The sequence below is a fragment of the Pseudopodoces humilis genome, chromosome 11 (assembly GCF_049639895.1).
Source record: "Pseudopodoces humilis isolate 2021_Gansu_Grassland_sample_001 chromosome 11, ASM4963989v1, whole genome shotgun sequence".
Classification (NCBI taxonomy): Eukaryota; Metazoa; Chordata; class Aves; order Passeriformes; family Paridae; genus Pseudopodoces; species Pseudopodoces humilis.
Genome location: NC_142210.1, coordinates 16,010,861 through 16,021,197, shown reverse-complemented (window position 1 = coordinate 16,021,197; position 10,337 = coordinate 16,010,861). Strand labels below are relative to the sequence as shown.

General features: G+C 57.5%; 1 protein-coding gene across 4 annotated transcripts; it reads right to left on the bottom strand.

Annotated features, from left to right (window-relative positions):
• PTMA (prothymosin alpha) lies at positions 1 to 8,987 on the bottom strand. Of its 4 annotated transcripts, none has more exons than XM_005525005.3 (5): positions 8,841 to 8,987; positions 4,700 to 4,771; positions 3,932 to 4,028; positions 1,336 to 1,409; positions 1 to 872 (listed from the first exon to the last, which is right to left on the bottom strand). In XM_005525005.3, exons 1-5 carry the CDS (start codon positions 8,883 to 8,885, stop codon positions 825 to 827), a joined length of 336 nt encoding a protein of 111 aa, XP_005525062.1. In that variant the 5' UTR covers positions 8,886 to 8,987; the 3' UTR covers positions 1 to 824. The 4 variants fall into 4 exon arrangements, with proteins under 4 accessions (XP_005525062.1, XP_014109947.1, XP_005525063.1 ...); XM_014254472.2 differs by having other exon boundaries at positions 3,938 to 4,028; XM_005525006.2 differs by having other exon boundaries at positions 3,932 to 4,025.
• Between the last annotated feature and the right edge of the window lie 1,350 nt (positions 8,988 to 10,337).

The window sequence follows — 10,337 nt, the reverse complement described above, 5'->3', positions numbered from 1 at the left end:
TTGTTAGGACAACTCAGCAAAATAAAATTCCGGTTTATTGTTGGACAACATTGTTTCACACATACATCAAACAGGCCAAAAAAAAAGAAAAAAAATAAAAATAAACAGCAACTTCATAGACAGAAAAAAAAAAGAAAACCTTTTATCTTTGGCCTTGCCACCTCATACAAACCACGATCTATGGTACAGCTAAAGTACATACACAAAAAAAGTTACTGGAATGCTCAGAATAAGATTGTAATTTTTTTTTTTTTGCATTTTTGTCTTTTTTTAATTTTTTTTTTTACAAGGTTTTGTTTTATTCTCTTTTGAGATAATGGTTTGGGCCTGGTCACACCACAAGTAAAGTCAGAGATAGGTAACAAGAGAGATATACACTTCAAAGCCCCCCTTTTGGTCAATCCGAGATCACTTAAAAATGGCGGACCTCCTAACAATATGTACAAAAATATAAAATGTAAATAAAAAATACAAACAAATTCTCCTTTAAAGTACTTTTAAGAAAGAAAGCAGGGCCTTGAAGTTTTGGTGCTTGGGGGGGGAGGGGATTTGTGGGGGAAGGGGAGGGTTTTTCTCTCCCCGCTAACGGGCGAATCATTTCCATGTTCATTGAGTGGCAGCGCCGCGCCGGGGGGCGGGGACGGGGTTCACTCTACTTGGTGAGGATGACCACGGCGGAGGGGGGAGGAAGGGGGTGTGTGTGGGAAAGGGGGCTGCAACGGGAGTCCCAAGGGGGGACCCAAGGGTGAAGAGGATGCGCTGGCCTTTTTTGTTGGTTTGTTTTCCTCCTTATTTAAAAAAAAAAAATAATAATAATTTGCTGCCTAGTCATCTTCATCAGTTTTCTGCTTCTTGGGATCGACGTCATCATCCTGGGGGGAAAGCAAAGCTGTCAGGAGAGGAGATGGGGACTGGGGCCTGCTGGGGGCAGGCAGGAGCCACCCCAGGGCAGGGAGTGAGGCAGGGGAGTTTTCGGGTCCCTCTCCCACCTCAGGGGCAAGGCCAGATGTTTCTCTCCCCTCAGGCAAAATCCTCTCTTCTCAGGGAGCCCCCCCCGCCCCCGAGTGCCCTCACCCAGGCCCTGCCCTGAGCATTTCAGGGCTCCCCAGTCCAGGGCCAGGGCTCCACTGGGCAGGAGCAGACACCCCCCTAACCAGGCCAGCATATAAACAGAACTGGGCTGTGTCCCTGGAGAGACATGGGGAGCACACAGGCAGAGCATCCCAGGCCCAGGGCTAAGACCAGCCCAGCCCCTGTGGCCCCAATGACACCCTCCCTCTCCCCCAAGCCTTCTGGGAGCATGTGTGGCTCTGAGGGGGTACCTACTCTTCTTACCTCATCATCCTCAGCTGCCCGTTTGCCTGTGGCTCCCTCAGCTTCGTCATCATCATCACCATCCTCTTCCTCACCTGGAGTACAAAGGGAGGAAATGTGAGACCCTCTGGGAGAGTTCCAGTACCCCACACCCCCCCCGTGAGTTTAATACTGTCTCATCCCCATGCTGCAATGCCATGTCCCCATCTCCCCAGGTAGCACACAGCCTGTTCAGTACAACAGGTGACAGAGGACACGGTGGCTGTCTGGGCATCCAACTGACCTGACCCACCAATGGGAAAATAAGGATTGGCAGCCTCAAGTCTGGTTCACACTGCATTTGTAACACAGTGGGATGGCAAAACCCCCACCTGCCACAAGTGCCGAAATCATGGCAAAAATGGGGGGGAAAAAAAGAGAGAGGAAAAAACTCTTTCTAGTGGCTGCTCTGCCTAACCACTCCAGATTACTTCTGCTTCCCTTCGCAGCTATTAGTCCATCTTTAATGAGTTAAGAGAGCCAGAACGCATTAGTTCTGAGTCAGAACACTTTCTAATTATCAGAACAGCAAACAAATGCTTCCAACTTATCTTACAGCCAGCCAGGAGGATGAGCAGTGAGCTCTGGGCTTTGACCCACTTTGAGCTCAAATAGGCCAGTGGATCAGAACAACTGAGTCAATCACCTTCAGCCAGTTTTGGGGACTCAGGGGCAAGCCCAGAGGCAGAACAGCTTCTCAGCTGTCCAGACAAGTCTCTTGTGTAACAGGAGACCCTACTAAAACTTAGAGAGTTAAGGCCAGTAAGCTGGCTTTAAACCACCGCCACGAGCCACACGTATGGACAGCCGGGGGATTAAGGTCAGCCCATCCTCCCCCCGCCTCTCCCAACGTGTGCCCAGCTGCAGTGTGGCCCATGCGGCGGGAAGGGCCAAGATTAGCTCCCAGCGATGGATCAACACCCCGGCAGCCATCACATGCACTGGGGCTGGCCGGCAGGTCAGGTGACAGAACCAAGCTGATTGGGAGCATTTTTAGTTCTTTGAGCTGCTTTAAGCAAAGCAAATAATGAGATGGGATGGAGAGATGCAAGAGGAAAATATACCCTCAAGCTCTCCTCTGCTGTCAAACCCCGGGAGTTTGGCTGCAAGTCTTGGCTAAAAAAGCTGATGCAAGCTGGACTTGCTGCCCTTAAATCTCTCTCCTGCAGTGCTCAGGTGCAGCTCTCAGGCAGGGATCGCCCGAGGGCAGCAGGCACGGACAGAGCCCGTGCCAGCGGTCAGAGCCCATGCCGGAGCCCTGCAAGGCATCGGCGTCTCCAGGCACCGCGTGCCAAATCGTGCCTGTGCTTGGTGAGCTGGGAAGAGCAGGGGTGGCACTGCGGGACCAAAGCTCCCCGGGTTTGTCACAGCAGTATCCAAGCAACACTTCCACCCCACATATGCGCCTGCAGCACACGTATCCTCCCTGCTCCTGCCCAAGAGGAACAGGGAAAGCCAAGTATTCCCCATCTCATCCAGCCTAAAGTAGGGTTGGGGTTAAACGGGCTCAGGAGAGCACATAGCAGTGCTGCACCTGTCCCCAGGCATTAAAACCACAAGTTAAAGAGGGTCACAATTCCCAGCTTTTCCTAGTGAACTAATTCCTACTGAAGGGCACAACAGGCTGCTGAGAGAGTGCTACCCCAAAGGAGGTGGCTTTCCCAGCTCACACTCTTTGAATACGCACTGGTTTAATGGTCATTAAATTTTCAGCCCTGTCCCCATCTCCCAAAACTAGCCATCAGGTTAGTAGGTCAGCACGTAAACCAAAAATTCACAGGGGATTAACCTAGTAAGAGATAATCAGAGGCCCCGAGTTCATCTCAGCATAACAAGAAAGGTTTTCTCCCCGCCTTAACAAGGATAAAAATAAACAATGTTATTCATCCAAGCAGTTCTTGGGAAAAAAATAATAGCAGGGAGAGTGAGAAGTGATTTGGCAAGTCACTGCTGCCAAAACCCACTTCCAGGCTGGGTCAGGTCAGGAAGCAGCAGAGGGCAGGGACACTGCAGCCATAGAAAGCTCAAAGCAAGCCCATCTACTCCAGCTGGAGAAGCAGGTAACAGCCACAGGTTCCTCTGGTTGTCTCCACACAACATCCAGCCTGGGAAAGAGGGCTGCGTGAGCCTCTCAGCATGCTGCTCCATGAACAAGGATGGTGACATGCCCTCTGTGCCTGGGCCAAGGCATGGCCACCCAGGGCTGTCCCTGTCCCACTGGCCAGTGCTGGTGTCTGCAGCAGTGGCTGTGCTCACAGGAGTCAAGGGCAGATTTTACTACTCGCACGGAAGGGCTAATGCGCTTATTCAGCGCCGCGGTACGGTGCTGTCTGGCCAGAGAGAGGGAGGGAGGGAGGAAGGAATCTGCCCTCAACCTGCTGGAAGGGATTCAAGGCTGACTTCACTCCCAGCAGCGGTGGCTCGGGCAAGCAAGGAAGGAACAAGCCTGTCTGGTGGGAGCTCTCTGCCCGCAGCCACGAGGGGGAGATGCTGCTCTCTCTGCTCGCCTCCGCTTCCCGGGAGCCTGCTGTCCAGAACAGGACACCACTGTGGGATGGGGGGGAACAAACAAAGTTACCATCACCCTCTTCCTCCTCATCCTCTTCTTCACCACCTTCCTCTTCCTCTTCATCTACTTCATTGTCAGCCTCCTGCTCTCCGTTTTCCTCGTTCTCCTTGGCAAGACAAAACATCACTTAAAAAAATGCACTGGGAAGGGAGAAGGTGGAAGAGACATTCAGTGCAAGTGCACATTCCCACCTTTCCTGCCGAAAGTAAAGCACCAGCCCACCGAAGCCCTGGGTGCATATCCCACTTCCTTCCTGCCTCCACACAACCCAGGCAACAAAGGATCAAGCCCACAGTAACTTGGGGCTGCAGCTTTGAGACAAAGCTTGCAATGGCTCTCATGACACATTGAAATGTGGCACAGTGATTTTCCCCCAGCATGTTAGAAGAGGAAACCAACCAGTTTACTTGTACATGATATATTTCCCAGCTCAACTGGTTGTAACATTGTAAATCCTAGTGGGTTTTTAAATTTTTTTTCCTCTTTATCCCTGCCTAGGGAAGAGGTGGTACTGGACAGCCTCACACGGCTGTCAGGGAGGGAATCCAAGCCCAGCCCTTCTCTTCTGCACAACTTGAACAGCCCACAGGCTGGGAGTGTCTGCGTTACGTGAAACACCAAGGCTGGAGGGCTCTGCAGGGCTCAGGGCTGCCATTCGCAGGGGTCCCCTCTAAACAGTGCTAGAGACAAACTTGCAGCAAAAGCAAAAAGAGAGGAAAACAAAAAGGTATTGGTTTACAGACTCTGCCTCTCTCAGCAGACTGCAGCAATACTCACAGCGTTGCCGTTGGCTGGTGCATCTCTGCCATTTTCTGTTTCTTCAACAACTTCCTTCTTCTCTTTTAGATCCTGGAAGGAGCAGAAAAGCAGAGAAGTCACTCCGATTCCAGGTGTCTGGGTCAGAGAAGCTGCAGATCAGGTGTGAAAAACAGTCTGAGAGCGAGAGCAGGAGCTGGTTTCTCTTCACACAGATTTGTTCGCCACGTTCTGGCTCCTCCTTGGGAACGGGAAAACATGGGGGCGAATCTCAATCCAAGCCAGCCTTGCCAGAGCAGCCATCTAAAAAAGAGACTGCTCTGTTTCACCTCTGAGCTCCCAAACAGACAGAGCTGGCTGCCTGCATATATGCTCAACAGCAGCAGAGCTGGCTGATTGCCCATCTTAGCACAGTCCACGCAAGCTCCTGCAATGCCATGGAGAGCCGGCAGCCCCGTCCAAAGAACGGGCTCCACCGCCCTGGGGCTGCAGGCATCCACGGCAGCTCAGTACCTTCACAGCAGGAACAAATCCCAGGGACTCATTAGCAGAGGCTGTGGTCTCTGCCTTGCTTGGGGAAAATCATACGGCAAATATTACACGCCTGGTCTTTCTCGCAGCAGCAGAGAGGAGGCTCCAGCATCCAGCTCACAGCTTAAAGTGTAACAGGATGGGGTGGGGGAAGAAGTCTATTTTTACACTGCTCCAAGAGCCGTGCCTGGCTAGTTTGGTTCAAGCCTCCATCGCGAGCAGAGCGGGAGCTTGTGTGTTTTTGCTATTGATCACTGTCAAAATGTCATGCCAAGTCGCTCAGCAAACAGGCTGAAAGGATCCAACTTTATGTTCCTGCATTAAGAACACTTGGATTTAACACTGGCATCTCTGCTTGCATCCTCCTCCCCTTCTGTTCCTCCATCAGCTGGAGCGAGATCCTTCAGCATAGTGAGCGCTACCCCAGCCAAGGAAAGCAGGGAGGCCCTTCCCCAGGGCCAACAGCACAGCCACAGCCTCCTTCAGCAGCAACCATGAGGTGTTTAAAAGTTGCTGGAAGCTCCTGCTGTACTGCGGTGGCTTCTGCCCCTCCTGCCGGCCCTTTGCAGCTGCCGTGCCACCTACAGACAGCGGGCACTTGCACTCCCGGGAGCCACTGCCTCATGGGAACACAGCAGGGAAAAGCACAGCCCTGGTCCTGCTAGTGTGATCACTGCCCCCTTCAGAGAGGGCTTCTCGCCTGCAAACTGCTCAGGGGAGGAAGCACAGGCATTTTAGACCACCAGGTTACTCAAATAGACAGATGCTGTTTCGTCCCGAGGCACCCAGCAGGGTGCCAGTGCATTGAGGAAAGACTCTCTGGAAGAAAGCTTTGAGGGGACAACACCTGTTGACCAAACCTCACCTAAGCAAACCTACCCAGGAGTCCGGAGTAAAACAAACACAAGCTCCCACCTCCTTTCACTGCTCACACACAAATCCCAGGCCACTTCCTGTACACTGCCCAGCTCCACCACAGTTTTACACTGTCAGTGGCTTCCACTACCATGTTCCACAACCATTTGGCCTCTCATGCATCACTGGGCTACAGCTGCTGCATCACACCAGGCACATGGGCACGAGGGCGACAAAGCAGTTCCCAAGTTAAACACAGAATAAGTCAAGCGATCAGAATTTCCACATCTAACAGTGCCCAACAGTTCTTTTTAAAACAAGTTGTTCACAAACTGCAAGCAATTCTCCAAGTGAAGGAACAACTCACTCTTGGGCACTTTAGCTGGACAGATCTCCAACCCTGACCTTTTCTGCATCACTGAAAATGCTCTCAGTTTAACCACTATCACAATGCCAGGTCATGAAGTTTGTGGTAGCAACAGGATTGCAGAGAGCATCACAGATTCTCCCTTTTCCTTTCCCACTCCAACACAAACAGATGTACAAGGGAACATCCAGACTAAAGGCCAGTGCAGCAGCAGGGCTGCTCAGGTGCCAAGGCTGGGACACGGCCTCTAATTATAGGTGTGTCAGGTCTGTTTGTCTACGGAATGAATAGCAGCGGTGTAGAGTCACATACCACCGGCCCAGAAAGCTCTACCTTCTCCCCGGCCCTGCTCTCAGCAGGATCCCGGTGGGAAGCAGGGGAATATCAGGAGCCGGGGACGGCAGAGGCGCCGCCGCAGCCCGCGCCTCCCGCCGGCAGGGGGCTCACCCGCGCCGCCACGCGCGCAGCCGCCATTCAAACTACGCGCCACTATCCGCGTCCCGCTGATTGGCCGGCGGCCAACGCGGCGCCCCGCGGGCTGCCGGGAGCTGTAGTCCCGGCGGGGGCGGCGCGGCGGACTCCGGCTCCCAGGCCCGCACGTGGTGGGCGCCCCGCGGCACCGGCCGGGGGCGGCGCCCGGGCGGGGCGGGAGCCCCTTCCCCCCCTATCCCCGCCTCCCGGGAGCGTTCAGGACGGCGAGGCGGGACGAGGGCGAACTGCCCCCGGTGCCTCCGCGCTTCTCGGGGATGTGGGGGGGGTCACCTTGCCGCCGTGCGCGCCTCCGCCCGCCCTGCAGCGCGGACCCTTGATCGCTCCCAGGAGGGTGAGCCCAGAGACGAGGCCACTTCCCGCACGCAGTAAAGGGCAGGGGAAGGTTAACGGCAAACTTGGCCCCGTTTCCCCGGGGAAGGATGGGGATCGACCCGCCTCGCCGCTTCCCGGCAGCGGGAGAGCCGGAGGCGGCGGGGACCAAGCCGCGGCCCCGGAACGGAGGCAGGGCAAGCGGGATGGGGGCAAGACTGCGGGAGCGGGAAACAGAAGTGAAATCGAAATCTGCCAGAAACGGCGTTTTGTTGGTTGTTTTTTATAAGCCCTCCTCCCCATCGGATATTTTTTTTTTCCCCTCCAGCCGCGCTTCCCCCGGGAGCAGCGCGACCCGAGGCCGGCCGGGGCGCAGGGTGAGGAGGCCGCCGGGCGCGTCCTCCGCTGCCTTCCCACGCACTAGCCCAGGTCGGGTCCCCTCGCAACTTTTCCGGCCGTGGCCCCGGACTCAACGGGGCGCACCGTGGCCGCTCGGGGAGCGCAGTCCCCCCGGGGGACGCTCCGCCGCGGAGCGCAGACAAAGGCGTGCGCCGGGAGCCGCAGCGGGGACTCCCGGGAGAGCCTCTCCCGGCTGGTACCGGCGCTCCCCAAAGGCTTCCCATCACTTCCAGCAGCGACTCGCAAAGTTATCCCACTGCGAGGAGCTCGGGCCAGAGCCTGCGCCCTCAGCCTCGCCGCCCCAGCGCACCGGGGTATCTCCCACTGTAGGGGTACTCCCATCGGGGCAACTTAAAAAATAACAAAAGCCCCCCCAGGACAACTCCGGAGCACCCCCCACTCCCTCTCACCTCCGAGGGCAACTCAGATATAGAAACCCCCAATTCGGGGCAGCACCTAAAGCGCAAATGCCCCCCCCCCCACTCCTTCCGGAGGGCAACGCCGAAAAAACAACTGCCCCCCCCCCCCCCCACTTGAGGGGCAACACCGACACAGCAGACGCCCCTCCCGCATCAACTGGGTGCAACTCCAAAATAGCAATCACCCGCCCACCCCGCTTTTCGGCAGCAACCCCCCAACAGACACTGCCCCCCCCCCCCTCCGGTGCGTGTTCCGGAGCGCTTCCCCCCACACCCCCCCCGCAGGGACGGGGCCGAGCGGGACACAAGTTTGACGGGGCTGTCAAGCTCCCACACCGCGGATTGAATGAGCGAGCGCTGCCGGGTGCCGAGGCACTGCCGGCGTGTACCCCCCCGGCTCCCCAAGCCCCTCCGCAGCGGGACGGTCAGCCGCTGTCCCCAGGAAAGACGGGAGGGAGCGGGACACGGAGCGGCGGGGCTCGACAGCACCGGCAAAGGCGGCGAGCACGTTTCCCGCACACTGTAGACAAAGGAACGGCGCTGGCAGCCCCGCACAGTGAGCGCGGCGGCGCCGGCTCCGCGCCGCGCCGCCCCGCCAACTTCAACGAGAAGGACGGAGGGAGAAGGGGGAGAAATGAGGGGGCGGGACGGGCAAGGGGGGGAAAAAAAATTCGATTAAAAGAAAAAAATCATAAAAGGGGGAAAAAAAGCCAGAAATCGCTCAGAAAAAAAAATTAAGATAGGGGAGAAAAAAGCTGTGGAGCAGGGAACGAGGCGTCGGGTCGCTAACCTTGGCGGAGATCTCAGCGCTGGTGTCCACGGCCGCGTCGGACATGGCGGGGGCGTGCGGGGCTGTGTCGCGCGGGGCTGCGGCGGCGCGGGCGGGCGGGCAGAACAATGCCAAGATGGCTTTGCGCGAGCCAGTGGGAACTCACGCGGCGCCGCCGGCCCTCTTATAGAGCCGGGGGGCGGCGCGCGCGCTGCCCCGCGCCGCGCCCCATTGGCCGCGCGCGCCGCGGCCGCCGGGCGCCCATTGGCCGCGGCGCAAACAATGGGGCACGGCCGCTTAAAGGAGCCGGAGAGCGCCGCCACTGCGGTAATGAGTTGGGTCCGGTCTCAGCGTGGCGGGCGCAGAGGGACGTAGAGACACGCCTCCCGAGCTACCTCCGCCCCCGCCGCCTCCGCCCCGCCTCTCCCGCCGTGTGAGGCGGCGGGCGGGAGTGAGGGGGGGGAAGCTCCCGCCGCGCCTGCGGAGGGGAAATAATAAGAGTTAAAAATAAGAATAATAACAGTAATGCGGGAGAACCGGCGCTACCCTCCCCCGTCACGCTACCATGGGACTGCCGGTGGTCCTGGGGCAGCCCCGTTCCTGCGGTACCCCGCTTGCCCCTCTCGTTCACTGTGCTTTCGGCGCCCCGCGGAAACTTTGGCCACAACAACCGCGGCCGCCCCTGGGGGAAGCGGGGAGGGGCGGCCCGCCCAGCCTGCCGCGCAGAAATGCGGGATTCCCACCCGTTTGCTTATTTTACAGTAAAAAAAAAACCGTACTCAAGCTGCTTCTACTTCCCCCCTCCCCAGCCTTGTGCGAGTTAAAGGCTGGAGGCGCACCAGGAGCTTCTGTATGCTCCCCATTCCGCAGCTTTCCGTTATATACGGCCGTACCCCTCGCACTGCGCCCGCGAGCACCGGGGCCACATCTATCGCCCTCACACCGCGGGGTAACGGGGCACCGACGCAGCGAGTGAGGGGACTCTGCCACACTCAAGATGGCGCCGAGAGCCCTTCGTGCGGCAACCACACGGTGTTACCATCCCCTGGGAGCCGCTCCGCCGCTCACAACGGCCCCGGTGGTGAGACAGCGCCGTGGTTGTACAGCCCCCGGCGCGGAAAGTGCAAAGCAAAAGGTGAAGGGGTGGGAAAAACGCCCCTCCAAACGGAGCAGAGCGGCTGCCACACTCAACATGGCCGGCGGACCGAGGCAGAACTTGTCCTCGGAGGGCGGGATATAGGGATCGAGCAATGTGGATTGGTCGGCAGCGCCAGGCGAACACTGTGCTGACGCTTTGCGGCTTTTTCTTGGCTGAACTGGCTGTCTATCTACGGCGAAGTGGTTTTGAAAACCCGGAGTCGGCTCGGGGCGGAGCTGTGGAGCGGAGTTGGGGCCGGTCGGCCGGGGGCCGGGATGGGGGAGCTGCCGCGGGCGGGGGGCGCTGATCCCGGCTAATAGGAGCCGCGCTGGCCCGGGGTTGTTCCCTCTACGGCTTCAGGAGAGAAGCCATGGTAGCCC